Here is a 25,998-nt window from a genome sequence, read left to right on the forward strand (position 1 = left end):
GTGTTTTATGTGGCAGCCTTAGACTGGATGAGCCTGGGGAGGCAGTCAGGAAGGCTTCCAGGAGGAAGAGGCAGTGGTGCTAAGAACCCACGGTGTGGCCACCTTTCCTTCCCCTCCCCACCCACGCGTGCACTCCTGGCTGTGCTCACAAGAGACTGGAGGTGGTGGAGACGATCCCCATACCAGGGTTGAAGATGTGGGACAAAATCATCAAGACCTTATTTTCCAAATCAGAACTGAGTTACATCCGCTTGACCAGGGGTATTTTGGCCACATCCCAGCACTGACGGCCACTCAGAAGCTGAAGGCTACCAGTCATACATATCTCCTGGTGACTTCCCAGCTGTGTGACCTTGGACAAATCACTTCTCTGAGCTCTGCCCATCCCAGACCCATTCTCCTCTAGCTCTCTCCCTCTCCTCATTTTGCCTCAGTCAAATCATTTTTTTAAATATTTAACTAATTTATTTGGCTGTGCTGGGTCTTAGTTGTGGCATGTAGGATCTAGTTCCCTGACCAGGGATCAAACCCAGGTCCCACTGCTTTGGGAGCACAAAGTTGTAGCCACTGGACCACCAGGGAAGTCCCTCCATCATGTTTTAAGTGTATCTCCAATTCAAAGGTTCATCTAGTCAAAGCTATGTTTTTTCCAGTATTCACTACAGATGTCAGAGTTGGGCCATAAAGAAGGCTGGCTGAGTGCTGAAGAATTGATGTTTTCGAACTGTGGTGCTGGAGAAGACTCTTGAGTCCATTGGACAGTAAGAAGATCAAACCAGTCAATCCTAAAAGAAATCAACCCCGAGTACTCATTGGAAGGACTGATGCTGAAGCTGAAACTCCAATACTTCGGCCACTTGATGCGAAGAGCTGACCCATTGGAAAAGACCCTGACGCTGGGAAAGACTGAAGGCAAGAGGAGGAGGGGGCCACAGAGGATGAGACTGTTGGGTGGCATCACTGACTCAATGGACACGAGTTTGAGCTAACTCTGGGAGATAGTGAAGGACAGGGAAGCCTGGCATGCTGCAGTCCATGGGGTGACAAAGATTCAGGCATGATTGAGCAACTGAACAATAACAACCAATTGGCTAGGCATGGTCCAGTCTCAGGGCCTTTGCATGGGCTGTTTCTATCATCAGAGATCTCCCCAGATTTCTCTGTGGCTCCCTCCTCTCCTCCATCCTTTCTGTACTCAGATGGCACTCTAAAAGGCCACCCCTGTCTACCTTATTAAAAAGTGCAACCCCCACATTCTCAATCCTTTGCTTTTCTTGGTAGCATTTACCACCACCTGACCCACTGTGCATTGCACTCACTTATCTTGTTTATGGCCCATTCCCCACTGGGTGGTGAGCACCACAAGGCTGGGACCTGCCTTTTGCTCCTGGCCTCCCCTCGCCCAGCACAGCAGCTCAGTAAGAACTGTCGAATGAATGACTAGGAAAATGAATGGATTGGGGGGAAAGCATGCCACAAATATGAAAGTTTTTTCTTTGATAATTTTATATACTTGATTTAATCATCCTGGGGATTCAGACTCAGAAATCTGACAAGTTGCTTGTAGTTACTTAAACATGTATGTTCAGTTTCTTGGTGTGCAATAGCCACATGGTGTTGGTGGCCACTATACAGGGTGGCACAGAGTTCAAGAACATTCCCAAAATCTCTGAAAACTCTACCACATAGCTCCATTGATTTTCACTTGGTCAAATTTTTTAAGAGGGAGAACACTTTGTCTAAGTCTGGAATCCCCATGGATCTGTGAATACCTTAGAGTGTCTCCCTCAGGGTTAAAATTCTGCTCCCTGGAGAAAAGGCATGCTGTCACTTTTTTTTTTTTTTTTTAGCAGAAGCAGTTACCTTCTGCCTGGTTCCTGGGGCCATTTGAGTTTGAGACCTTGGTTTATAGGCAAAGAAAATAAAGGATTTGGGGGGCTGGTGGTGGGGTGGGGGAATCCCAATGATGTGCCTTCAGGAGGGAGTTGATCCAGGAGTCAGAGAGGGTTGGCCCCTGCACTGTCCCTGGTTCCTGCTTTCTGGGCTTCGGCTTCAATTCAGTTCAGTTCAGTTCAGTCACTCAGTCATGTCCGACTCTGCGACCCCATGAATCGCAGCACGCCAGGCCTCCCTGTCCATCACCAACTCCCAGAGTTCACTCGGACTCACGTCCATTGAGTCAGTGATGCCATCCAGCCGTCTCATCCTCTGTCGTCCCCTTCTCCTCCTGCCCCCAATCCCTCCCAGCATCAGTCTTTTCCAATGAGTCAACTCTTCGCATGACGTGGCCAAAGAACTGGAGTTTCAGCTTTAGCATCATTCCTTCCAAAGAAATCCTAGGGCTGATCTCCTTCAGAGTGGACTGGTTGGATCTCCTTGCAGTCCAAGGGACTCTCAAGAGTCTTCTCCAACACCACAGTTCAAAAGCATCAATTCTTTGGCACTCAGCTTTCTTTATAGTCCAACTCTCACATCCATACATGGCCACTGGAAAAACCGTAGCCTTGACTAGATGGACCTTTGCTGGCAAAGTAATGTCTCTGCTTTTGAATATGCTGTCTAGGTTGGTCATAACTTTTCTTCCAAGGAGTAAGCATCTTTTAATTTCATGGCTGCAATCACCATCTACAGTGATTTTGGAGCCCCCCAAAATAAAGTCTGACACTTGTGTCCACTGTTTTCCCATCTATTTCCCATGAAGTGATGGAACCAGATGCCATGATCTTAGTTTTCTGAATGTTGAGCTTTAAGCCAACTTTTTCACTCTCCACTTTCACTTTCATCAAGAGGCTTTTGAGTTCCTCTTCACTTTCTGCCATGAGGGTGGTGTCATCTGCATATCTGAGGTGATTGATACTTCTCCCAGCAATCTTGATTTAAGCTTGTGCTTCTTCCAGTCCAGCGTTTCTCATGATGTACTCTGCATAGAAGTTAAATAAGCAGGGTGACAGTAGACAGCCTTGACGTACTCCTTTTCCTATTTGGAACCAGTCTGTTGTTCCATGTTCAGTTCTAACTGTTGCTTCCCGACCTGCATACAGATTTCTCAAGAGGCAGGTCAGGTGGTCTGGTATTCCCTCGGCTTACTCAGCTGTAAAATGAGGTGATAAAGGGACACCAAGTGTTGTGAGGACTGAGTGGCACGATACAGGTCAGGGCAAGTTGCTCATAATGCTAGATGGGGCCGGCTCCATCACCCTTGTTCGGAGGGGTCGGGATGGAGTGGTGGCGCCTGACAGAAGGAGGCCTCACGCAATGATCTCTGAGTTCTCACAGCCTCGATTGGGTAAGGAAAGGGGACCCTAGGATCATCTCCCATCGCCCAGTTCCCAGGGTCCCAGACGGGGAAGGGGCTCTCCTGGGCTGGCTCCGGGGTCGTACGGGTGTTGCCAGCTGGGTGTACAGTTGGGAGGGCGCCCTAGTTCAGCCTTTCCTGGACTTCACTTGTGGCTCCAACGTCCCAAGCCGGGCGAGGGGCGTGGCCTGGCGGCAGGCGGCTCCCAACAAGATTGGTCCTCCGACCCGTCACTCCCGGGCGCCCGCCCCCAAATATAAACGCTGGTCTTGGTCCGGCCCAGGACGGTTTTGGAGCTGGCTTTGAAGTAGTGGCGGCTGTGCCCTGGACGTCCCGCTGACCGCGGTGAGAGGCCAGGGGCCCCGATTGAGGTGGGGGCAGGGTCCGCTGAGTCCTGGGGTGCCCTAAGGGAGGTAGGGACAGGGAGGGCCTTCCTGGGGACTCTGCTTGTCTCCGCGGCCTGGAGAGGGGTCAGCCTGGACTGAGCACTCTTCCCTCCTCAGAGAAATTAAACTTCTGGAACAGGCTTCGACGTTCAGACTTTCTTCTCTCAATATCTAGGACTTTGGCGGGGGGGAGGTGCACGAAAGAACACCCTAGAAGTGGCAGCATGGGGCGGGGGTCCAAGTTCCCCGTCCCAAACCACATCCTCCTGCATTGCTGACGCACTTTGGAGACAAGCCGTAGCCCATTCCGCGTAGAAATTCCCCCCCAACCCCGACCAGGGGAGCAATCCCTCTGCCTAGCAAAGCCCCTTCCTCTCCAAATGGTTTTGCCGCCTGGGGACTTGGCCCCTCCCTTGCCCTCCTTCTGGCACCCCAGCTGACTCTGGGAGGGTCTGGGGCCAATCCCGCCCCCTTTTCCTGAGTGGTGTGGCCAGTGGATTGCACAAAGTGGCGGTGGGAAGGCCTACCCTTTATCTGAGTCCTTGGGACGTTTGTAAAACCAGAGCCAAGGCTTGGGTTCCTTCTCGGGAGAACTCTGGAAGTTGGATCTTAGCATATCCTGGCTGCAGTTGGACAGCTGCGTGACTCCAGTTTCAGCCAGTTCTTGCTCTCACAGCTGAGGCCCGCTGCAGGCAGGTTGCTGACCCCCAAGGACTTTTATGGGGCAGGGGGGTGTGATATCTGCAATGGCCGTCCTTGGTTAAACCGATTCCAGAGGGACTGGATGTACAAAACGGATGGGAGGGAGGACCTGTGTGCCGTCCAGCTGAACTCAGACTCTGGGGAGGATGAGGGGGAGAACAGGAGTCAGGTGATGATCACCCGGGTGGATGTGCCTTCTCTCCCCACTTCCCCTGTGGGGGACCTTTGTACCAAGCAGAAGCTCAATCCTGGCTGGTTTCACCAGTTTCTGTGTGGAAGACAGAGTGGTGTGAAATGGATCCGTTTCCTGAGCGCCTGCTACATGCCAGGTCCCAAGCTAAGTGCGCACGCGCAATCTCTCCTCCAATCCGCAGGGACTCTGTGCTAGGAATGGTTACCTCCATTTCATAGATGTGGGAAGTGAGGCTCCAAGAACGGGTGTTGCCTTCCTAAGCTCCCACAGCCAGCAAGTTGCAGAGCTGGGATTAGAACCCAGTTTGGACACCAGAACTGGTGCTCTCAAAACATGGGTTTGCCGGGTTCCACTCTTGTGTGTGCACGCTAAGTCGCTTCAGTCACGTCCAACTCTTTGTGACCCCATGGACTGTAGCCTGTCAGGCTCCTCCCTCCATGGGATTCTCCAGGCAGGAATACTGGAGTGGGCTGCCATTTCCTTCTCCAGGGGATCTTCCCGACCCAGGGTTCGAACCCTCCTCTCTCATGTCTCCTGCCTTGGCAGGCAGGGTCTTTACCCACTTCCCAGGTTCTGAGAAGCCTGGGTTCCACTTCGGGAATGGCAAACACAATGTCTGGAAGAAAATGCTCAGACTCGAGGTCAGGGGTTCACCAGAGGCTTCTAGAATGACCCTGGGGGTCATTCATTGTGAGGGGACTTCTCTGGCCGTCCAGTGGTTAAGACTCTGAGCTTCCACTGCAGGTGGGGCACAGGTTTGATCCCTGGTCAGGGAACATGCCATGTGGTATGACCAAAAAAAAAAAAAGAAGCACTTGGAGAACCAGCCTTAAGGAAGGGTTAGCCCCATTTTACAGATAAGAGGACTGAGGTTATCAGGTTATCAGGTTATGAGGTTATCAGCTCCCTGCCCACTTGCCCAGCATAGGTGGGGCTGGGACTCCTGAAATGTAATCTGACGAGGCTCTAGTTTTTCCACCTGGCCAGGAAAGTGGAGCACCTGCGGCTGCTGTCATGCCTGCAAATATGTGCATTAGATTCACGCAGGGAACCTCTCTTTTGATTTCCCCATGTCCCTGAAACTGACATGACGGACCTGCACTGGGGCCAGGCATGGTCTCTCTAGCTTTTTTTTTCAATGTTATTTTTTTGTTTGAACAGATAGTATTATCTACTTGGCTCACAAGTCAGAGGCTTGCCCCAGCTACAACGATCTTTCTTCCTGTGTCTCTTTAAAGATTTATAAGCAAAAACTTTAGCTCCACTCACACCTTTGGTCTCTTATCAATATCTTGTGTTAGTCGCTCAGTAGTGTCCGACTCTTTTGCGACCCCAAGGACTGTAGCCCACCAGGCTCCTCTGTCCATGGATTCTCCAGGGAAGAATACTAGAGAGGGTAGCCATTCCCTTTTCCACGGCATCTTCCCAGACATGGGCTGTGTCAATTATGTGTGAGTTTTACAGTCTTCAGCCACTGCCCTGGGCTACCATTGTTATCTATCTTTATTGCCCTTCTTTTCAGCAACACCGGTACGCACATCTCTGTCCACGTGGCAGTACCAGTATGGGACTGTCCCCGAAGTGAGGTTTCTGGGTCAAAGGGAAGATGTCTTGAAACCCAGTAGTAACTGACAACTTGCCAACTCCAGGGGTTTTGCACCATAGTACTGATACAGGTGGGGCTTCCCAGGGGACTCAGCAGTAAAGAATCCACACGCCAATGCAGGAGACTTGATCCCTGCGTGGGGAAGATCCCCTGGAGAAGGAAATGGCAACCTACTCCAGTGTTCTTGCCTGGGAAATCCCACGGACAGAGGAGCCTGGTGGGATACAGTCCACAGGGTCACAAAGAGTCGGACACAACTGAGTGACTAAACTCTGATACAGGTGAGCCCTTGGAGGGCTGTGCGCAGACCTTGCCCTTGAAGTTGTGGCCCCAAGACCAGCTGCTCGAGCAGCAGCTGGGAGCTTGTTGGAAATGCAGACTTCTGACCTGATGAGTCAGCACCATTTTGAACAGGCTCACAAGGGCATGTAGTTGATCTAGAGGCAGAGTTCTAGGAAACTGGAGGGGTGGGGGAGCCCTGAGGGCAGGGGTGAACCCGGACTTGCCCGTGGAGGGAAGCGAGAAGCAGGCTGTGCCCTGACTAGTCCTTCTGTTCACAGCGCGCGCCTCTGAGAAATGTCCGCTGGCGAGACTGAAGCCACTGCCAGCACCCAGGTGACGGCAGAGGAACCGGTACAGCAGGTGAGGAAGGCCCGGGATCTGTGGGAGGGCCTTCCCACACGGGGAGCCTTGGCAGAAGGCTGCTGGCAGCACAGGGGGGTCTAGAGACACCCTTCCAAGTGGGTCGAGTTCTAGACCCTAGCAGGTACCCCATTAACAGGTGAAGGTGGGAGAACTTGGGGTTCCCAGGGCTCTTGGGAGAACAGGGGTGCAGCTCTGTTTGAACTGCCTGGCTCCCCCAGCCAGTTCTAATGCACATATCAGAGTCCTCCTTCTAAGAAAGTCAGTTTCTATTTCCACTTCTTCTTCTCAGTTTAAATAAAATTCCCCCTGCTACCTTTTTTTTTTTTTTGGCCATGCCAGGACTCTTGGGATCTTAGTTCCCCAGCCAGGGATCGAACCCAAGCCCTCAGCAGTGAATGCTAGGCGTCCTAACCGCTGAACTGCCAGGGAGTTCCCCAAAGCCCCTTTTAATAAACAGTTTTTTAAAAATAGAAAGTGAAAGTGGCTCAATTGTGTCTGACTCTTTGCGACCCCATGGACCGTAGCCTACCAGGCTCCTCCATCCGTGGGGTTTTCTAGGCAAGAATACTGAAGTGGGTTGCCATCTCCTTCTCCAGGAGATCTTCCCAACCCAGGGATTGAACCCGGATCTCCCACATTGTAGGCAGACGCTTTACCATCTTAGCCACCAGGGAAGAGGTATCATTCACACGCCATAATTGGAGAAGGAAATGGCAGCCCACTCCAGCGTTCTTGCCTGGAGAATTCCATAGAGAGAGGAGCCTGATGGGCTACAGTCCTTGGGGTCTCAAAGACTCTGACATGACTAAGTGACTAACAGATGCGTACACACATACCATAAAATTCATCCTTATGAGGACTTCCCTGGCAGTCCAGTGGTTAAGACTCTGCATGCCCACTGCAGGGGGCATAGGTTCAATCCCTGGTGGGGGAGCTAAGATCCCACATGCCCTGTAACAAGGCAAAACAAAAAAAAAAGATGATGAAGCGTTTTTAAAAAGTTTACCCTTATGAAGAGTACTACTTAATGATTATTAGTAAACTACCCATATGCAGCCGTCACCACCACACTGGACGTGTTTCATCTCCCGCCAAAAAAGACCCTGTACCCACCAGCAGTCACTCGTCATTTCTGTTTCTCCTGGGAACCCCTTATCTAGGTTCTGTCTCTGCTGATTTGCCTGTTCTGGACATTTCGTATAAATGGAGACATACGCTACAATACCCTTTTGCATCTAGCTCCTCTTACTGAGCGTTATCTGTTTGAGGTCCCTCTGTGTTGTATCGATAGCATCTGTCGGTGCTCTGTCCCCTGACTTTTTTAAAAATTGATTTTTATTGGAGTATTTTGACTTCCCCAGTGCCTCTGTGTAAAGAACCCTCCTGCCAATGCAGGATGTGAGAGACGAGGGTTCGATCCCTAGGTTGGGAATATCCCCTGGAGAAGGAAATGACAACCCACTCCAGTATTCTTGCCTGGAGAATCCTATGGACAGAGGAGCCTGGTGGGCTACCATCCATGGGATCACGAAAGAATCAGACATGACTTAGCGACTAAACAACAACAGCAACAGTTGACTTTTATTAATTCAATTAATAATATAATTTATTAATGCAATGTTGTTCATTTCTGCTGTACAGCAAGGTGAGTCAGTTATACGTATATCTACTGTTTTTTAGATTCTATTTTCATAGGTGATTACAGAATATTGAGTAGAATTCTTTGTGCTATATAGTAGGTCCTTATTAATTTTCTCATTCCTTTTAAAAAATTATGGAAAAATCCACATAACATAAAAATATACTATTTTAACTGTTTTGAAGTGTGCAGGTCAGTGACATTAAGTACATTCACAGTGTACAACCATCATCACTATCTTATTCCAGAACTCTTTCCTCACCCCAAATTGAAACCCCACACCCACTAACAGTCACGCCCGTTCCCCTCTCCCCCAGCCCCTGACAACCACTAACCTGCTTCCTGCCGATGGATTTACCTATTGGACATCTTGTAGAAGCAAAATAAGTAGAATCACGTTTATAAAAATAGAACCTTCTGGGACTTCCCTGGTGGTCTCAGGGCTTTGTGCTTGCACTGTAGAGGGTGAGGATTGGATCCCTGGTCATGGAGTTGAGATTCCACAAGCCACAGGGGACAGCTGAAAAAAAAGTAGAACCTTCTGCGTTAGGTATCATGTAAGTGGAATCACACAGTATTTGTCCTTCTGTGTCTCGCTTATTTCACCGAATATAATGTCCTCAAGGTTCACCCGTGTTGTGTCGGAATTTCCTTTTTAAGGCTGAATCCTGTCCCACTGTGTGCATGGGCCACAGGACACTCGGCTTGCTTCCACGTTTTAGCCGTTGTGAATAAAGCTTCTTTGACCATGGGTATACAGATGTCTCTTTGAGACTCTGCTTTCACTGCTTTTGTCTGTATACCCAGAAGTGGAACTGCCGGATCATATGGTAATTCCATTTTTAGTGTTTTGAGGATCACCATAGTGTTGTCCATAGTGGCGGCGGCATTTTGCTTTCCCGCTAATAGCACACAAGGCCTTCAGTTTCTCCACGTTCCCACCATCGCTTATTAATATCTGTTCACTTGATAGTAGCCATCACAGTGAGCGTGGGGTGTGAGGTGGTATCTCATTGCAGTTTTGACTTGAATTTTCCTAACTAATTGTGATGTGGAGAGTCTTTTCTGCCTGTTAGCCCTTCGAAGGGTATATTTGTGTGTGTGTGTGTGTCTGTGTGTGTGTCTGTGTGTGTGCAGGCTTTTCTCTAGCTGTGGCAACTGGGGGCTTCTCATCGCAGTGGAGCACGGGCTTATTGTGGAGCACGGGCTTTAGGAGGCAGGGCTCAATAGTTTCAGCTCCCGGGCTCTAGAGTACAGGCTATTAGCTGTGGCGCACAGGCTTGGCTGCTCCGTGGCACGTGGTATCTTCCTGGACCAGGGATGGAAGCTGTACCTCTTGCACCGGCAGGTGAATTCTTTACCACTGAGCCACGAGGGAAGTTCTTGGAGGCTATGAATTTTTAAAAACATGCTTTATACCACATTTTCTTTATCCATTCACGAATTCATGGACATTTGGATTTTTTCCATTTCTTGGCCATTGTGAATAGTGCTGGTGAAAACATTCATGTACAAGTCTTACGTGGACATGTGTTTTCCTCTCTCTAGGGTAGACTCATAGAAGCAGCATTGCTGGATTTTGTGGTAAATTTGTGATTAACTTCTGAAGAGACCTCCTGGGCAAATGCTGAAGGAGGACTGCCTGAGTCCAAGGTCCAGCTTTGCCATTGGCTAATTTTGTGACCTTGGATGACTTACTTAGCTTCTTCTTGCCCCAGTTTACCTGTCTGTAAAATTGGAATAATACTCCCAACCTCCTGGGACTGGTGATTGAACAAATTTTACAGGTAGCACCTATGAGACTAAAGTCTTCTGTATGCATCTTCACATGGGTCACCTTTGCAACTCCTTTAGGACAGAAATGAATTCTCATTTTATGGGTCAGGAAACTGAGGCTCACAAGGCCTGTCTGACTACTCAGTTCTGCTGTTGTAGGTTCTGTTCAGTTCAGTCGCTCAGTCGAGTCTGACTCTTTGTGACCCCATGGATCGCAGCACACCAGGCCTCCCTGTCCATCACTAATTCCCGGAGTTCACTCAGCCTCGCGTCCATCGAGTCAGTGATGCCATCCAGCCATCTCATCCTCTGTCGTCCCCTTTTCCTCCTGCCCTCAATCCCTCCCAGCATCAGAGTCTTTTCCAATGAGTCAACTCTTTGCATGAGGTGGCCAAAGTACTGGAGTTTCAGCTGTAGCATCAGTCCTTCCAATGAACACCCAGGACTGATCGCCTTTAGAATGGACTGGTTGGATCTTCTTGCAGTCCAAGGGACTCTCAAGAGTCTTCTCCAACACCACAGTTCAAAAGCATCAATTCTTCGGCGCTCAGCTTTCTTCACAGTCCAACTCTCACATCCATACATGACCACTGGAAAAACCATAGCCTTGACTAGATGGACCTTTGTTGGCAAAGTAATATCTCTGCTTTTGAATATGCTGTCTAGGTTGGTCATAACTTTTCTTCCAAGGAGTAAGCGTCTTTTAATGTCTGCAGTGATTCTGGAGCCCCGAAAAATAAAGTCTGACACTGTTTCCACTGTTTCCCCATCTATTTGCCATGAAGTGATGGGACCAGATGCCATGATCTTCGTTTTCTGAATGTTGAGCTTTAAGCCAACTCTTTCACTCTCCTCTTTCACTTTCTTGTAAGTTAAGAATGGCTGTATTCAATACATAAATGAATGGGAATAGCCATGTGCCAATAAAACTTTATTTATGAAAACCAGGTAGCATGGGATACCATACCATGAAACAGTGAGGCACTGACATGCAGCGCAGTGTGGACGAAGCTTGAAGGCATGTTCAGTGAGGGAAACCAGGCACAGAAGGACAGGTACTGTCTGATCCCACTCACAAGAGTCCTTAGAGGAGTCAAATCCATAGAGACACGTAGATGGTAGGGCCAGGGGCTAAGAGAGGGGAATCAGTGTTTCAAGGGGACAGAGTTTCAGTTTAAGAAGCTGAGAATCTGGAGATAGATGCTGGCAACGGTTGCACAGCAGTGTAAGTATACTTAGTGCTACTGAGCTGTGCACGTAATTATTTAAATGGTAAATTTTATGTGTATTTTACCACAATTTTTTAAAAAAGGAGTGAAGCGCTGGCACACGCGACTACATGGAGGAACCTTGAAAATATCACTGTGCGAAAGAGGCCAGACGCAAAAGGCCACGTGTGCTTCCATTTTTCTGGGAGGCGTCCTGAAGAGGCACAAATCCAGGGTCAGAAAGTGGAGTCATGGTTACCAGGGGCCGGTAGGCAAGGGTGTGACAGTCAGTGACAGCAAGTTTCTTTTGCGAGTGATCAATAAGTTCTGAAATTAGACAGAGTTACTCAACCTTGTGAACACACTAAAACCCTCTGAATCGTGCATTTCAAAATGGTGAAATTCTCTGACGTTTGAACTAGATTCCAATAATGCTGTTAGAAAAAAGAAAAAAACATAGGCAAAAGGAAAAGCAGGTAGTGGGCTGGCCCTGGGGTGGGGGGTTGGGGGCATAGTTTACTGACGTCAGTTTTAGATCTGAGCTCCAGGACAGTGGGGTTCTCATGTCTTGTCACCGCCTGGCACACTGTGGGTGTCAAGGTCATGTTCAAACAAGTGAGCTGCCAGGCCGAGACAGAGGAAGCGCCTGGCGGAACCAGGGAGTTCCTGGCTTGTGCAACCAAATGAGTGCAGAGGGAGGGGAGACGAGCCACGACCGCGGCCTGAGCCTCTCTGCCCATAGCCCAGCGTGGTGGACCGCGTGGCCGGCATGCCCCTCATCAGCTCCACCTGCAACATGGTGTCCGCCGCCTACACATCCACCAAGGAGAGCCACCCCCACGTCAAGACTGTCTGCGACGCGGCCGAGAAGGGGGTGAAGACCCTCACGGCTGCCGCGGTCAGTGGGGCCCAGCCCATCCTGTCCAAGCTGGAACCCCAGCGTGAGTGAAGCATGGGAGCCCATGGACCGTCCACTCCGGCCTATTTCCGGGTGGGGGAGGCGGGGCAGTGTCTGTGGACTCTCCTAGAGACCCCGAGGGATGCGCATGCACAGTGACCATCAGCTGTCTATCGCCCCCACCCCCATCCCACCCCCACAGTCACCTCGGCCAGTGAGTACGCCCACAGAGGGCTGGACAAACTGGAGGAGAATCTGCCCATCCTGCAGCAGCCGCCGGAGAAGGTGACTAACCCCCTCCGTGAGGGGCGGGGTGGGGAGGATGCTCTGCTAAGACTGGGGGCCTACCTGGGTAGGGGGTCTGTGGTCTCAGCTTAACCCATAGCAGACAAATGTGACTGCATTTATTCTCCCACCCTCTCCCCATTGGGCAGCTGGAGGAACATTCTGAACACCAGCCAGGTATGCCCAAAGCCCCCTCGGGTCTTCCACCTTGCCTGGAGCAAAAGCCAGAATGTTTCTGGTGGTCCCACCTGGTCTAGCTCCACTGCCTCCTGACCTTCTACGCCCACCTCAGTTGCTCCATTCTATCCGCGCTGACCTCCATCCTCCAGTTCAGTCACATTAGTGCCCACATGTTCGGGACAGGGTGATGGATACAGAGCCCTTGCCTTCATGGAACTTTCATCTTGGGGAGGCAGGGAAAAGCAGAGACAGTGAACACACCCGTCTCAGAGCTGCCTCAGGACCTTTGCACATGCCGTTCCTTCTCTGTGGACCAGGCTGCCGGGTCTCTGAACTTTCTCTGCACATGCTCTTTCTCTGCACCATCCAGTATGGAAACCAACAACCATATGTGGGTGTTGGGCCCTTAGAAGGTGGCCAGTATGACTGAGGAACTCAGTTACTAATTTTAATTATTTTAAATTTTATTTTTTATTTAATCTACTTTGGATTTTTTGATGTGGACCATCTTTAAAGTTTTTATTGAATTTGTTAGTCTTGCTTCTATTTTATGATTTGGTTTTCTGGCCCCAAGGCATGTAGACAGACTGGATTAGGATCCACTATGATGGCCTCATTTTACCTTAATTACTGCCTTAAAGTTCTCATCACTAAATATGGTCACATTCTGAAGTCCTGGGGGCTTCAGTACCCTTTAGCCCATAACACCATGCGAAGAAGTGGAGGCCCAGAGAGGTCGAGTGATTTGCCTGAGGATACACAGCTAGGATATATCAAGCAAAGGACTCTTAACTGGGCCATCCAGCCCCAGAGCATGTGATCTTAACTGCTCTTACCCTTCAGGGTCACCAGGGAGCTGGAGTGCCTCCCTCCAGCCCACCCCTTCTAGAGGTGCAGGGGTCGGGGCACCCAGGTACGAGGGGAGAAGGGAGATGCTGATGTTGGCTCTTCTTGTAGGTCCTGGAAGACACCAAGGAGCTTGTGTCATCCAAGGTGTCAGGGGCCCGACAGGCTGTGTCCAGCACAGTGTCCAGTGCCAAGGACACTGTGGCCTCCCGAGTCACCGAGGCAGTGGACGTCACCCGGGGTGCTGTGCAGAGCGGCGTAGACTTGACCAAGTCCATGGTGGCCAGTGGCGTCCACTCGGTCGTGGGCTCCCGTGTGGGCCAGATGGTGCTGAGCGGGGTGGACACAGTGCTGGGCAAGTCGGAGGAGTGGGTGGACAACCACCTGCCCATGACGGACGCTGAGCTCGGTGAGTGCAGGCCTTGACTCTGGGGCCCCTCCCCAGACCATCTGATATGGGTCCCTCCTAGCCACCTGGAGTCTGTCCCTCACAGGCTGTTGTCTGGTCCCTGCCCCCTCTCCCCTTCTGTCTTAGCCCACCTCAGTCAGCTTGGTTCCTCTGCCCTGGCTCATGGTATCTGTCCTCCCTGAAGCAGCCTCCAGAGGGCGCCTGTGAGCACTCAAGTCAGGCCCCTCCTCTCCCTGCAGCCCTCCAGGGCTCCCATCTCCCTGTTGGTAACAGCCTCAGTCCTCCTGGAAGTTCCCTTGTACTTACCCACCTGCCCTCATTCATTCTTCTCCAGCCTCACTGGCCTCCTTGCCCATCCTTGACCATGTTCCCACACCGGGGCCTTTGCACTGGCCTTTTCTTCTACCAGAAACCCTTACATGACGTCTAGATGCCTCGTTCCCTTCCACCTCCAGCTTTGTGCTCACATGCCACACACCCCCATAAGACCTCTAAAATCACACCATTCCTTGTTCATACTGTGTCCTGAAACCTCAGCTTGGCTCTGATTTTTCTCTAGTCATTGATTCCACAAAGCAGAAGCTGTGTCCCCTGTCTGGTGCCCAGCAGGTGCTCAAGTCCCCGAATAAAATCACTGAAACTCTTCTCTATCAGTCCACCCATACCCAGGCATCTATTTGTTTGTTCAAACCCTGAGCACCGGTTATATGCCAAACCTGCTTCCAGGTTCTAGGGATATGTCAGTGAACAAAGTTTTGCCCTCATGGAACCTAAAGGGTACAGAAATTAGATTAAAGGAGATGTTTCTGAGGAGGTGACCTTGCCCTGACGTTTATGAAGCTGTGGTGTTGTCTGAGCAGAGAGACCAGGGGACAGGGTTGTGCCTGATGTGTGTGGGAGGAGCAGGGAGGAGGCATGTGTGGCTGGAGCAGAGTGAGCCTGGGAGAGAGAGGGAGGAGGGAAGGGCAGCGAGGGTACAGGAGCAGATGGTGAGCCATGGGAGGACTTGGTCTTTTACCCCTAGGGCGATGGGAACCCTGGAAGGCTGAGAGCAGAGGGGGCGGGGCCTGACTCTGTTCACAGTCGCCCTCTGGTGGCCACTATGGGAAAGACACCGGGGGTGGGAAGCGAAGGAGACAGGTTCAGGTGACCCTGCTGGTCTAGGTGAGCTGTGATGGGGCTGGACCAGATGGTGGCAGGAATAAACCAGGGGTGAAAGTTGAGACAAAGAGGCCAGTCCTACTCATGGTTTCATATACCTATGGCTCATGGTGTTGGCCTTGGCTCTGCGTTCAAGGCACAGCCATCCTTTGCACACCGTGATGGGGACTTCCAGCCGTACCAGTATTGCACACACCAGTGCCCATGGCAACAAGGGTCCCCGAGGGCCACGTGTACCCAGACCCCACGCTCCATCCAGGGGGAGCAGGGCCAATGATCTCAGGCCCTGCAGCTCCTGGGTTGAGGGTCTCATGTCACTTGGCCTTTGAGTTGTCAAAACTTTACCCTGTATCTCTTGAAGGAAGGGATCCAGCTGATGTCTTCCATCTTGCACACCAAGTTCAGTGCCTGCTGGCCCCTCCTAGTGCTCAGACGGAGTACGATGCAGCTGTGAGTCTTGGTCAGCAGAAGGCAGGGGAAGATGCAGAGTCTGCAGGGAGGCAGGTTGTGAGCCAGGCCTGGGAGCCACTTCAGAGAACAGATCTATCTGACCAGCTTTGAGTTTCTTTCTTTTGTGTCCATCTGCTAAGGATGAACAGCTTTCCTGGTGGCTCAGTGGTAAAGAATTTGCCTGCCAATGCAGGAGACGTGGGTTAGATCCGTGGGTGGGGAAGATCCCTTGGAGGAAGGAATGGCAACCAGCTTCACTAATCTGGCCTGGGAAATCCCATGGACAAAGGAAGCTGGTGGGCTACAGTCCAGGGGATCACAAGGAGTCAGACACGACTTAGTGAATAAACAACAGCAACTAAGGATGAAATCATTGTGCAGAGCAGGGCTTCAGGTGCTGGGAGCCTGTGAGTTAATGTGCCATGTTATAGCTGGGATGCTGCTCATGGGCTCCTGCCAGAACAGCCCTGCACCCCCATCTCCTGGGTCTCCCCTTTGCCAAGGGCACCTGCGCCCTCCAGGGGCCCTGCCAGCTTGCTCCCACATGCCTGGACTCTGCCAGACAGTTCAGTTCAGTTGCTCAGTCGTGTCTGACCCTCTGTGACCCCGTGGCCTACAGCACGCCAGGCTTCCCTGTCGGTCACCAACTCCCAGAGCTTGCTCAAACTCATGTCCATCAAGTTGGTGATACATCCAACCATCTCATCCTCTGTTGTCCCCTCAATCTTTCCCCACATCAGGTCTTTTCCAATGAGTCATTTCTCATTGGTCTTTTCCAGTGAGTCAGTTGCCAGACAACCTTGGCCTAAATAACAAAGCTCCTTTCACTTCTGAGGGCAGAGCTCCAGGGTTCGCAGAGGGCCATGGAGAAGTTGTGACCAATAGCCTGGGTTCAGAATATTGTTGGTTTGGATTTAGTCTTTGCAGACTTGCCTTTGGTCAGGAAAATGGGGCAAGTGTGTTTTTCCCAAGATGCCAACTTTTGTTTTTGTTGCTTCTAAATGTCCTGGGTGTTTAGTATTTTTGTTCAGTTATTTGTTTGTTTTATACATTGTATAATCCTTTTTTTGAAGGTAAAAAAAATTTTATTGAAATATAATTGATTTACAGTTTGTGGTAGTTTCAAGTGTACAGCAAAGTAATTCCATTTTACATACATGCATGAATATATTCTTTTTTAGATTCTTTTCCATTAGAGGAAGAGAATATACTACAGGATATTGAGTATAGTTCCCTTTGCTATAGAGTAGGTCCTCGTTGGTTATCTTTCTCATTTAGTTTTTACTTTTATTTACTTTTAAAAAATTATTTACTTATTTTATTGGGCTGCTCCGGGTCTTGGTTGCAGAATGCAGACCAAATCTTCAGTTTTTGCTGCGGCAGGCAGGCTCTGTAGTTGCAGTAGGTAAACTCTCGGTTGCGGTATGTGGGACCTAGCTCCCTGACCAGGGGTTGAACCTGGGCTCCCTGCACTGGGAGCTTGGAGTCTGGACCACTGGACCACCAGGGGGCTTCCTTTTTTTATTTTTAAGTATAACTCTTTTTCAGGGGACTGCATTTTCTTGACAGGCCAGGTGGTAAATAACTTGGGCTTTTAGGGGCCATACAGCCTTTGTTCCAACTATGCAACTCTGTCATTGTAGCCCAGAAGTGTAGTCAGTAGGTAAATGAATGGGTATGACTACATGTCAATAAAGTTTTGTTGACGAAAGTAGGTGGCATTCAGCCCAGGGGCTGTATTTGCAGACCCTGCTACAGGGCATTTCAGATCCAGATGAGGTTACTTACAAAACTCAGACTTTAAGAGCTACTATATTAAAGTCTACAGGGAGCAGAATAAGATAGGAAAAAACTATCAAGACAGATGGATTTCCATCCTGTTACCTTGTAACTTTACGGGTATTTTCTGGACTAGACAGTCCTAACTTTTCCTTAACTGCTGTGAAGATGGTTCTCTTGTGGCTCAGACTTCTCCTCATGGAGAGTCAAATGTCATGGATAAGAACATGGGGCCTAGCGTCAGATCTTGACTTGTGGAGCCCCAGCTGTGTGACCTTCAGCAAGTCAACTAATCTCTCTGAGCCCCAGTTTCCCCATCTGTAAAAATGGGATGACAGCGCTTCCCTATTAGAACTGTTAAGATTTAACAAGAATGCATGTGAGGAACTTGCCTGGTGGTCCAGTAGTTAATAATCCAGGCTTCCAATGTAGGGGGCACAGGTTTAATTCCTGGTCGGGGAACTAAGATTCCCGAATGCCACACAGCATGGCCAGAAAAAAAAAAAAAAAAAAAGACAAAATGCATGCAGAGCACCTGCTGCTGCTGCTGCTGCTGCTGCTGCTGCTGCTGCTTAGTCGCTTTAGTCGTGTCCAACTCTGTGCGACCCCATAGAAGGCAGCCCACCAGGCTCCCCTGTCCCTGGGATTCTCCAGGCAAGAACAGTGGAGTGGGGTGCCATTTCCTTCTCCAATGCATGAAAGTGAAAAGTGAAAGTGAAGTCGCTCAGTCGTGTCTGACCCTCAGCCTACCAGGCTCCTCCATCCATGGGATTTCCAGGCAAGAGTACTGGAGTGGGGTGCCATCGCCTTCTCCAATGCAGAGCACCTAGAACATTGTAAAAGATTAACCACTATTAATATATGCTAGGACCTATACAGGCAACATTGACCAACTTTTTTTGTAAAGGATCAGACAATGAATATATTTTAAGAAATATTTATTTATTTATTTGGTTGTACGGGGTCCTAGTTGCAGCACACGAGATCTTTAGTTGAGGCATGCAGACTCTTGGTTGCAGTGTGTGGGATCTAGTTCTGTGACCAGAGATTGAATCCAGGCCTCCTGCATTGGACGCAGAGTCTTAGCCACCGGACCAACCAGGAATTCCCAGACAATATTTTCATCTCTGCAGGCTAAGAGGCCACATACTCTGCCACTATAGTTTGAAAGCCGCTCTAGACAGCGTATAACGAACATGCACAATTGTATTCACGGGTTGGATCGTATAAAACTGGAGGCAGGACAGATACAGTCCAAGGATCGTAGTTTTCAGACCCTCACATTAGTCTAAGGCCTCTTAATCCCAGGATATTTGGCCCCCATCCTACCCATTTCACAGATGAGGAAAAAGCCAAGGCAGGGAGATCCTTTTACACTTGCAGACCGGGGCATAAACTCTGCCTTCACCATGCTTCTCCTGCCTCCCCACCGCAGCCCGCCTCGCCACGTCCCTTGAGGGCTTCGACATTGCCTCGGTGGCCCAGCAGCGCCAGGAGCAGAGCTACTTCGTGCGGCTGGGCTCCCTGTCGGAGAGGCTGCGCCAGCGGGCCTACGAACACTCTCTGGGCAAACTGCAGAACACCAGGCAGAGGGCACAGGAGGCCCTGCACCAGCTGTCACAGACGCTTATCCTGGTGAGGTCCATGGTGAGAGGGTTCGGTGGCGAGGGCAGTGGCAAGCAGCATACGCCCCAGTGAGCCCGCCTCAAGCCTGGTGGCTTATTCCTCCCCAGTCTGCATATCTGCTTGGGCCGGCTCGTGCGGTTGCAGTCCTGTTGAGTTTGCTGGGTACCAAGTACCCCGAGCTGGGCAGCTTAACGCACATTCACTGCCTCACAGGTCTAGGGGCTGAGAGTTCAAGATCCAGATGTCATCAGGGTTGGTTCTTTCTGAGGCCTTGCTCCTTGGCGTGTGGATGGTGTCTTCTCTCTGTGTCCTCACCTGGTCATCCCGTCATACGTCTGTGTACTAACATCCCCCTTAAAAAAAAAATTTCGTTCATTTATTTTCTTTTTGGCCACGCTGTGCGTCATGCAGAAGCTTAGTTCCCTCCCCGACCAGCAATTGAACCTGTGCCCGCTGCAGTGGAGCCTCAGAGTCTTAATCACTGCACCACCAGGGAAGTCCACCTAACAGCCCCTTTTTATTTAAGGACACCAGTCATATAAAAATGTTGTTGTTGTTCAGTTGCTAAGTCTTGTCCGACTCTTTGTAACCCCATGGACTCTAGCACACCAGGCTTCCCTGTCCTTCACTATCTCCCGGAGTTTGCTCAGATTCATGTCCATTGAGTCAATGATGCCATGCAACCATCTCATCCTCTGTGACCTCAACCTTTCCCAGTGTCAAGGTCTTTTCCATTGAGTCGGCTCTTCACATCACGTGGCCAAAGTATTGGAACTTCAGCATCAGCATCAGTCCTTCCAATGAATATTCAGGGTTGATTTCTTTTAAGATAGACTGGTTTGATCTCCTTGCAGTCCAAGGGACTCTCAAGAGTCTTCTGCAACACATTTCGAAGGCATCAGTTCTTCAGCACTCAGCCTTTTTTATGGTCCAACTCTCACATCTATGCATGACTACTGGAAAAACCATAGCTTTGACTATATAGACCTTTGTTGGCAAAGTGATGTCTCTGCTTTTTAATATGCTGTTTAGATTCGTCATAGCCTTTCTTCCAAGGAGCAAGCATCTTTTAGGTCCACCCTAATGATCTCATTTTAGCTTAATCACTTTGAATACCTGTCTTCAAATGCAGTCACGGCCTAAGATCCTAGGGTTCAGGGCTCCAACCCCTTGGGCTCCCTGTGGATTCCTGCCTCTTCCAGCGTTCCTGTGGATCCCCAGGGCCTCTCCCAGCTTCATTCAAGCCCTGAGGCAGCCACCGTCTATCTCCTTCTGCCCCAGATGGAAACCATCAAGCAGGGCGTCGATCAGAAGCTGGTGGAGGGTCAGGAGAAACTACACCAGATGTGGCTTGGCTGGAACCAGAAGCGGCTGCAGGGCCCGGAGGAGGACGCGGCCAAGCCAGAGGTACCTACCTGGGGTGGCACTGGGTGCTTGGGGCCCTGGCTCCCCTCTCCACATACTTTCCCCTGCCTCTCCTCCCATTAACTGCCTTCAGGACCTGATGACAACTCCTCCAGGATGCCTGCCTGGATTTCTACTCTTGGGTGCGTGTATTGCTTCTGAACCACAGGGCACTTGATTGGGATGGGTCTCCACCTGCTGAATTCTAAGCCATGCTTCATTTTCTTGAGTCCTGACTCCTCGGGTTCAATCCCTGGGTCGGGAAGATCCCCTGGAGGACGAAATGGCAATCCACTCCAGTATTTTTGCCTGGAAAATCCCGTGAACAGAGGCTCTTGGCCGACTACAGTCCATAGGGTCACAGAGTCAGACACGACCGAGTGAGTGACTCCTCTCCCCCATCCCAGCGTCCCGTGACATCCTTCATATGTGCCTACCAGGCTCCTCACGACAGCTCCTCGCTAGCACGCTCTGGCCCCTCCAGCCCATGGCAAGCGCTGATCTCTTGAACGAGCTCTGACTTTTGCCACCTGTGGTGCCCCTCATCCAGGCTTTCACTGAGTTGCTGCTTTAAACAATTCTCGTGCCTCATTCTGAACCATAGCCTCTCTGTGTTAGGGACTCTTTTAATATCCTAGCACTGCACGTTCTCAGCCTAACCTCGCTGGGCCTCAGTTTCCCCATCTGTGAATGGGGTGCAGGACCATCGGCAGGGTCATTAAGGTGAAATGAACATACGTGTTTATAGCAGTATTTGAGTCACAACAGCCACAAAGTGGAACAGCCCAGATGTCCACCAGCAGATGATGCATCACAAAATGTGGTCCTTCCACACACGGGAGTGCCACTCAGCTGTGAAAAGGAGGGGAGCCTGACACTCACTGCCACGTGGACGGACCCTGAGAACACGATGCTCAGTGAGAGAAGCAGGCACAGAAGGACACACGGGGTGGGATTTCGTTGATGGGAAACGTCCAGAACAGGCCAATCTGTTGACACAGAGAGTGGATGAGTGGTTGCTGGGAGCTGGGAGAGGGGTAAGTGAGGAGGGAGTGTCTTTTTCTTTCTGTGCTTTTTATTTTTTGGTCAAGCCAGAAGGCTTTTGAGATCTTAGTTCCCTGACCAGGGATCAAATCTGTCGACCAGGGATCAAACCTGTGCCCCCGGCAGTGAGAGCTCAGAGTCCTAACCATGGGACCGCCAAGGAATTCCCTTTTTTTTTTTGGAGTTTCTTTTGGGGTGATGGAATGTTCTGAAATTAGATAGAAGGGCTGGTTGCACTACCTGGTGAATGTACTATATATAAAAAAAAAATCACTGAATTGTTCACTTAAAAGCGTGAGTTTCCTGGTATATGAGTTATTTTACACACACATTGACACATAAGGTACATAGTGTTAAAAAAATGATATTTCTAAAGATATTGTGAGTGTCTCTGTAAAACTGTTGCTCATTCAGACCCTAACCACTTAAAACCATCTCCCCCAAACCCCCAACTGCTGAAGAGAAAATAGATACTGATCCTGGCAGCACCTCCTGGCCAGGTTCAAAGCCAGAGTCCTCAGCTGACCAGGCTCAGGACAGCCTAGGGTCCCTACCTGCTTTGATTTCCTCCCCAGACTCAGGAATTTTCAAGGACATGTATCTCAACTATGGTCTCCCCAACTGCTTACATCTTCTCCCTCAAAAGTTCTTCCAGACCTTCTCATTAAAAAAAAAACAACAACAACACACTTTTTCAAAAACAAATTTATTGAGGTGTAAAATTCAGTATCTTGTACTTTAAAAAAAGTTTTGAGGGAATTCCCTGGTGGTCCAGTATGTTAAGGACTCAGGACTTTCGCTGCTGTGGCCCCGGTTCAATCCCTGGTTCAGGGAACTAAGATCCCACATACTGTACGGTGAGACCAGAATTAAATAAAGAAGTTTTGAGATATAATTCGCATACTGTACAACTGACCCATTTAAAGTGTACAATTTAGTGGCTTTTAGTATATTCACGGGTTGTATGACTATGAACTGTGTTAATAATTCAGAGCATTTGCATCACCCCAAGAGGAGACTGTCTCCCCAGTATCACAGCAGCCAGTCTCTGTCTTCCTCCATGCCCTGGAAACCGCAAATGTACTTTGTCTCTGTGGATGTTTCGTATCAGCGGAATCATAGGCCCTGTGGCCCTCTGTGTCTGGCTTCTCTCACTGAGCATCATATCCTTGAGGTCCGTCCACGTGGCAGCAAGTGTCAGGGCCTCGCCCCTTTATATGGCGGAAGAACGTCACGGTGTGTGAATGGACCACATTCCGTGTCCCCGTTTGCCAGCAGATGGGCATTTGGGTTGCTTCCGCTTTCAGCGGCTGTGAATAACACCCCTTTGAGCATTTGTGTACCAGTCTTGGCACAGACGTGCATTTTCTTTTCTCTCGGGCGGAAGTCTAGGGGGTGGAATTGCTGAGTCAAGTGCTTACTTAGGCTTACAGTTTACCATTTTGAGGAACTGTCAGACCGTCTCCCAAAGTGACTGCTGCGCTCCAATATATGAGGGTTCCAATTTCTTCCCATCCTCGCCAGGGCCTGTTCGATCTTGTTTTTTCAAATTTATTTGGCTGTTCCAGGGCTTAGTTGTGGCATTCAGGATCTTGAGTTGCAACATTCAGGATCTAGTTCCCTGACCAGGAATGGAACACGGACCCCGTGTATTGGGAGCATGGAGTCTTAACCACTGGACCACCAGGGAAGTCCCATATGTGTCTTGTTTTTCGGCTGTGCTGGGTGTTTGTTGTTGCACGGACTTTCCCTAGCTGCAGCAAGTGGGAGCTATTCTTTGTTTTGGTGCACAGGGCTCTTTCTGTGGTGGCTGCTTTTGTTGCAGAGTACAGGCTCCGGGGTGCACAGGCTTGGTTGCCCTGAGGCATGTGGGAACCTTCCCAGACCAGGAATTAAACCGGTGTCCGCTGCTTTGGCAGGGAGTTTCTTAACCACTGGACCACCAGGGAAGCCCCCATATCCGTCTTTTTTGACCCAAACCATCCTAGTGTGGGTGAGGCGTGTCTCATCGTGGGTTTGAGCCACACTTCCCTGATGCCTAATGAGGCTGAACATCTTTTCATGTGCTTATTGTTCTGTGTATCTTCTTCAAAAATATCTCTGTGCCTGTTTTTCAATTTGACCAGCAATTATCCGGCACAGTTTGAAACTCAAAGCGCTGGTATTCTGAGCCTCCGTGCCCTAGGGAAAGGCTTTCCCCAAGGTGGGTGGAATACCCCCATTTCCTCTTTCCTGGTCTTTGGGTCCTGTTGTTGTTCAGTCGTGTCAAAAGTCGTGTCTGACTTTTTGCCACCCTGTGGACTGTAGCCTTCCAGGCTTCTCTGTCCATGGGATTTTCTCAGGCAAGAATACTGCAGTGGGTTGCCATTTCCTTCTCCAGGGCATCTTCCCGAACCAGGGATCGAACCCACATCTCCTGCATTGACAGGTGGATTCTTTACCGCTGAGCCACCTGGGAAGCTTCTTGAGTCCTGTAACCCCCAAAGAAAAGGGTCTTGATGTCACGCCCCCACCCGCCCCTTCTCAGCAGGTCGAGTCTCAGACACTCGCCATGTTCCGTGACATCACCCAGCAGCTCCAGACCACCTGTGCTTCGCTGGGCTCCAGCCTCCAGGGTCTGCCCGCCCACATCAAGGATCAGGCGCTACAGGCTCGCCAGCAGGTAGAGGACCTCCAAGCCACCTTCTCTGGCATCCACTCCTTCCAGGATCTGTCCAGCAGCGTCCTGACACGGAGCCGTGAGCAGGTGGCCAGGGCCCGAGAGGCCCTGGACCACTTGGTGGAGTATGTGGCCCAGAACACACCCATCACGTGGCTGGTGGGCCCCTTCGCCCCTGGAGTCGTCGAGAAAGCTCCAGAAAAGAAGAAATAGGGGAGGCTGGAGGAGGGCTCAGAGGGCTCCAGGCTTCTCCCAGGGGCTGGCGAGTGACAGGGGACCCCTCACTGGGAACGCACCTCAGGAAGCTGAGGTTCTCAAATCTGACCTGTCCCTCATCCTCTCCATGCTTGGAGGAAGCGTGTCCTGAGCATCACATCTGTCATCAGGACAAGAGTTCCAGGGAAAAAAATGTTTTTTTCTAGAGGGTTCCAAATTTTTCTTCTTCCTTAAAAACCAGGAATATAGTTCTTACATCCCACACCCTTTTTCTACATTGAGGCCCCTGGATATCAGCCTGAAGCTAGTGGACTTGGACCTCTGGGAGGTGCGCCTCTTAGGGGTGAGATGGGGGCAGGGCAGCTGACAGTCTGGAGCAGGAGGGAGCTCAGGCCTGCCCAGCGAGCCCTGGGTGTGGGAGGCTTCAGTGCTGCCTTAATAAATTTTACCTGCAAAGTCCAGGCCTCATATATATGTGTATATGTGTGTGTGTGGTTTTTTTATTTTTCAGCAGCTGCACAACTCTGGAGTCTCTGTATGGCCTTCTTGGGCTGTGGGGGGTCTTTCATCTCCCCCCTACTCACCTGCCAGAGTCTTGCCCCCGTTGTCACATCCCAGGCAGCCAGAGGAAGGGAGAAGCCTACCACTTTTCCTGTGCTGGGCCTTCTCAGGCGTGTGGGGGAACTGTGTGACCCCCGAAAGATGCTGATGACCCGATTTCTCACCTGGCAAAGGAGACTTTACAAATGGGATTCAATTAACACATTACTGACCGGACATATTAATGTCTTTTTTCACCTGAACGGTATTGACTGGAGACGTATCAGTATGTTTCTAGAGAATGATCCCGTTATCATCAAGCTTCCCTGGTGGCTCAGGTGGTAAAGAATCCACCTGCCAATGCAGGGGACACGGGTTTGATCCCTAGGTCTGGAAGACCCCCTGGAGAATGAAATGGCAACCCACTCCAGTGTTCTTGCCTGGAGAATCTCATGGACAGAGGAGCCTGGCAGACTACAGACCCTGGGGTCATAAAGAGTCAGACACGACTGAGCAACTAACACACACACACATACACACACATATAACATATATGCATATAAACTATATATATATAAAAGACTCCAGACTTCTGACCCCTAGAACCGTCAGATGATAACGTGTGCGGTTTCCAGCCGCTGTGTTTGTGGCCGTTTGTTACAGCAGACTCAGGGAACTTGTCCTGGCTTTGAGGAGTTCAAGGTTGCCAGTTTGGGGTTTCCAAAATTTCTATCCATTTCTGGGACTGGCCGTGTTCCCACTGCTGTGCTAATGTTTGCTTACAGAGAAAACACAGCAACCAAATTCTCCACCCACTTTGGCCCAGGACCATTCTGTACACTTCACATAAAAACCTTTTTGGTCTTGTGCTTTATTTCATTAATTTTTTTCGACTGTGCCATGTGGCATGTGGGATCTTAGTTCCCCTGCTGGGGGTCGAACTCGGGCACCCTGCATTGGGAGTGTGAAATCTTGACTACTGGCCTGCCAGGGAAGTCCCTGGTATTGAGCTTTATAGATGGAGCACGCAGCGGGGAAGGGTCCACCTACT

The 25,998-nt window shown here is 50.2% G+C and overlaps 1 protein-coding gene across 7 annotated transcripts; it reads left to right on the forward strand.

Moving 5' to 3' along the window:
• Nucleotides 1-3,524: 3,524 nt before the first annotated feature.
• PLIN3 (perilipin 3) lies at nucleotides 3,525-24,877 on the forward strand. 7 transcript variants are annotated; one of them, XM_069591438.1, is made up of 9 exons: nucleotides 3,567-3,640; nucleotides 6,743-6,824; nucleotides 11,191-11,297; nucleotides 12,193-12,391; nucleotides 12,551-12,633; nucleotides 13,771-14,068; nucleotides 18,894-19,093; nucleotides 20,366-20,491; nucleotides 24,060-24,877. In XM_069591438.1, exons 4-9 carry the CDS (start codon nucleotides 12,220-12,222, stop codon nucleotides 24,402-24,404), a joined length of 1,224 nt encoding a protein of 407 aa, XP_069447539.1. In that variant the 5' UTR covers nucleotides 3,567-3,640; nucleotides 6,743-6,824; nucleotides 11,191-11,297; nucleotides 12,193-12,219; the 3' UTR covers nucleotides 24,405-24,877. The 7 variants fall into 7 exon arrangements, with proteins under 7 accessions (XP_069447535.1, XP_069447537.1, XP_069447539.1 ...); XM_069591439.1 differs by having other exon boundaries at nucleotides 3,578-3,666; XM_069591440.1 differs by having other exon boundaries at nucleotides 3,579-3,640; nucleotides 24,063-24,877.
• Nucleotides 24,878-25,998: the final 1,121 nt, after the last annotated feature.

This window comes from Ovis canadensis, chromosome 5 (genome assembly GCF_042477335.2).
Source record: "Ovis canadensis isolate MfBH-ARS-UI-01 breed Bighorn chromosome 5, ARS-UI_OviCan_v2, whole genome shotgun sequence".
Classification (NCBI taxonomy): domain Eukaryota; kingdom Metazoa; phylum Chordata; class Mammalia; order Artiodactyla; family Bovidae; genus Ovis; species Ovis canadensis.

Bases quoted from the DNA above. Each gene is read 5' to 3' on its own strand.
- PLIN3 (XM_069591434.1), top strand. From the start codon at position 6,759: ATGTCCGCTGGCGAGACTGAAGCCACTGCCAGCACCCAGGTGACGGCA. The intron at 19,094-20,365 runs GTGAGGTCCATG...CTTCTGCCCCAG, and splicing joins TGTCACAGACGCTTATCCTG to ATGGAAACCATCAAGCAGGG. The intron at 20,492-24,059 runs GTACCTACCTGG...GCCCCTTCTCAG, and splicing joins AGGACGCGGCCAAGCCAGAG to CAGGTCGAGTCTCAGACACT.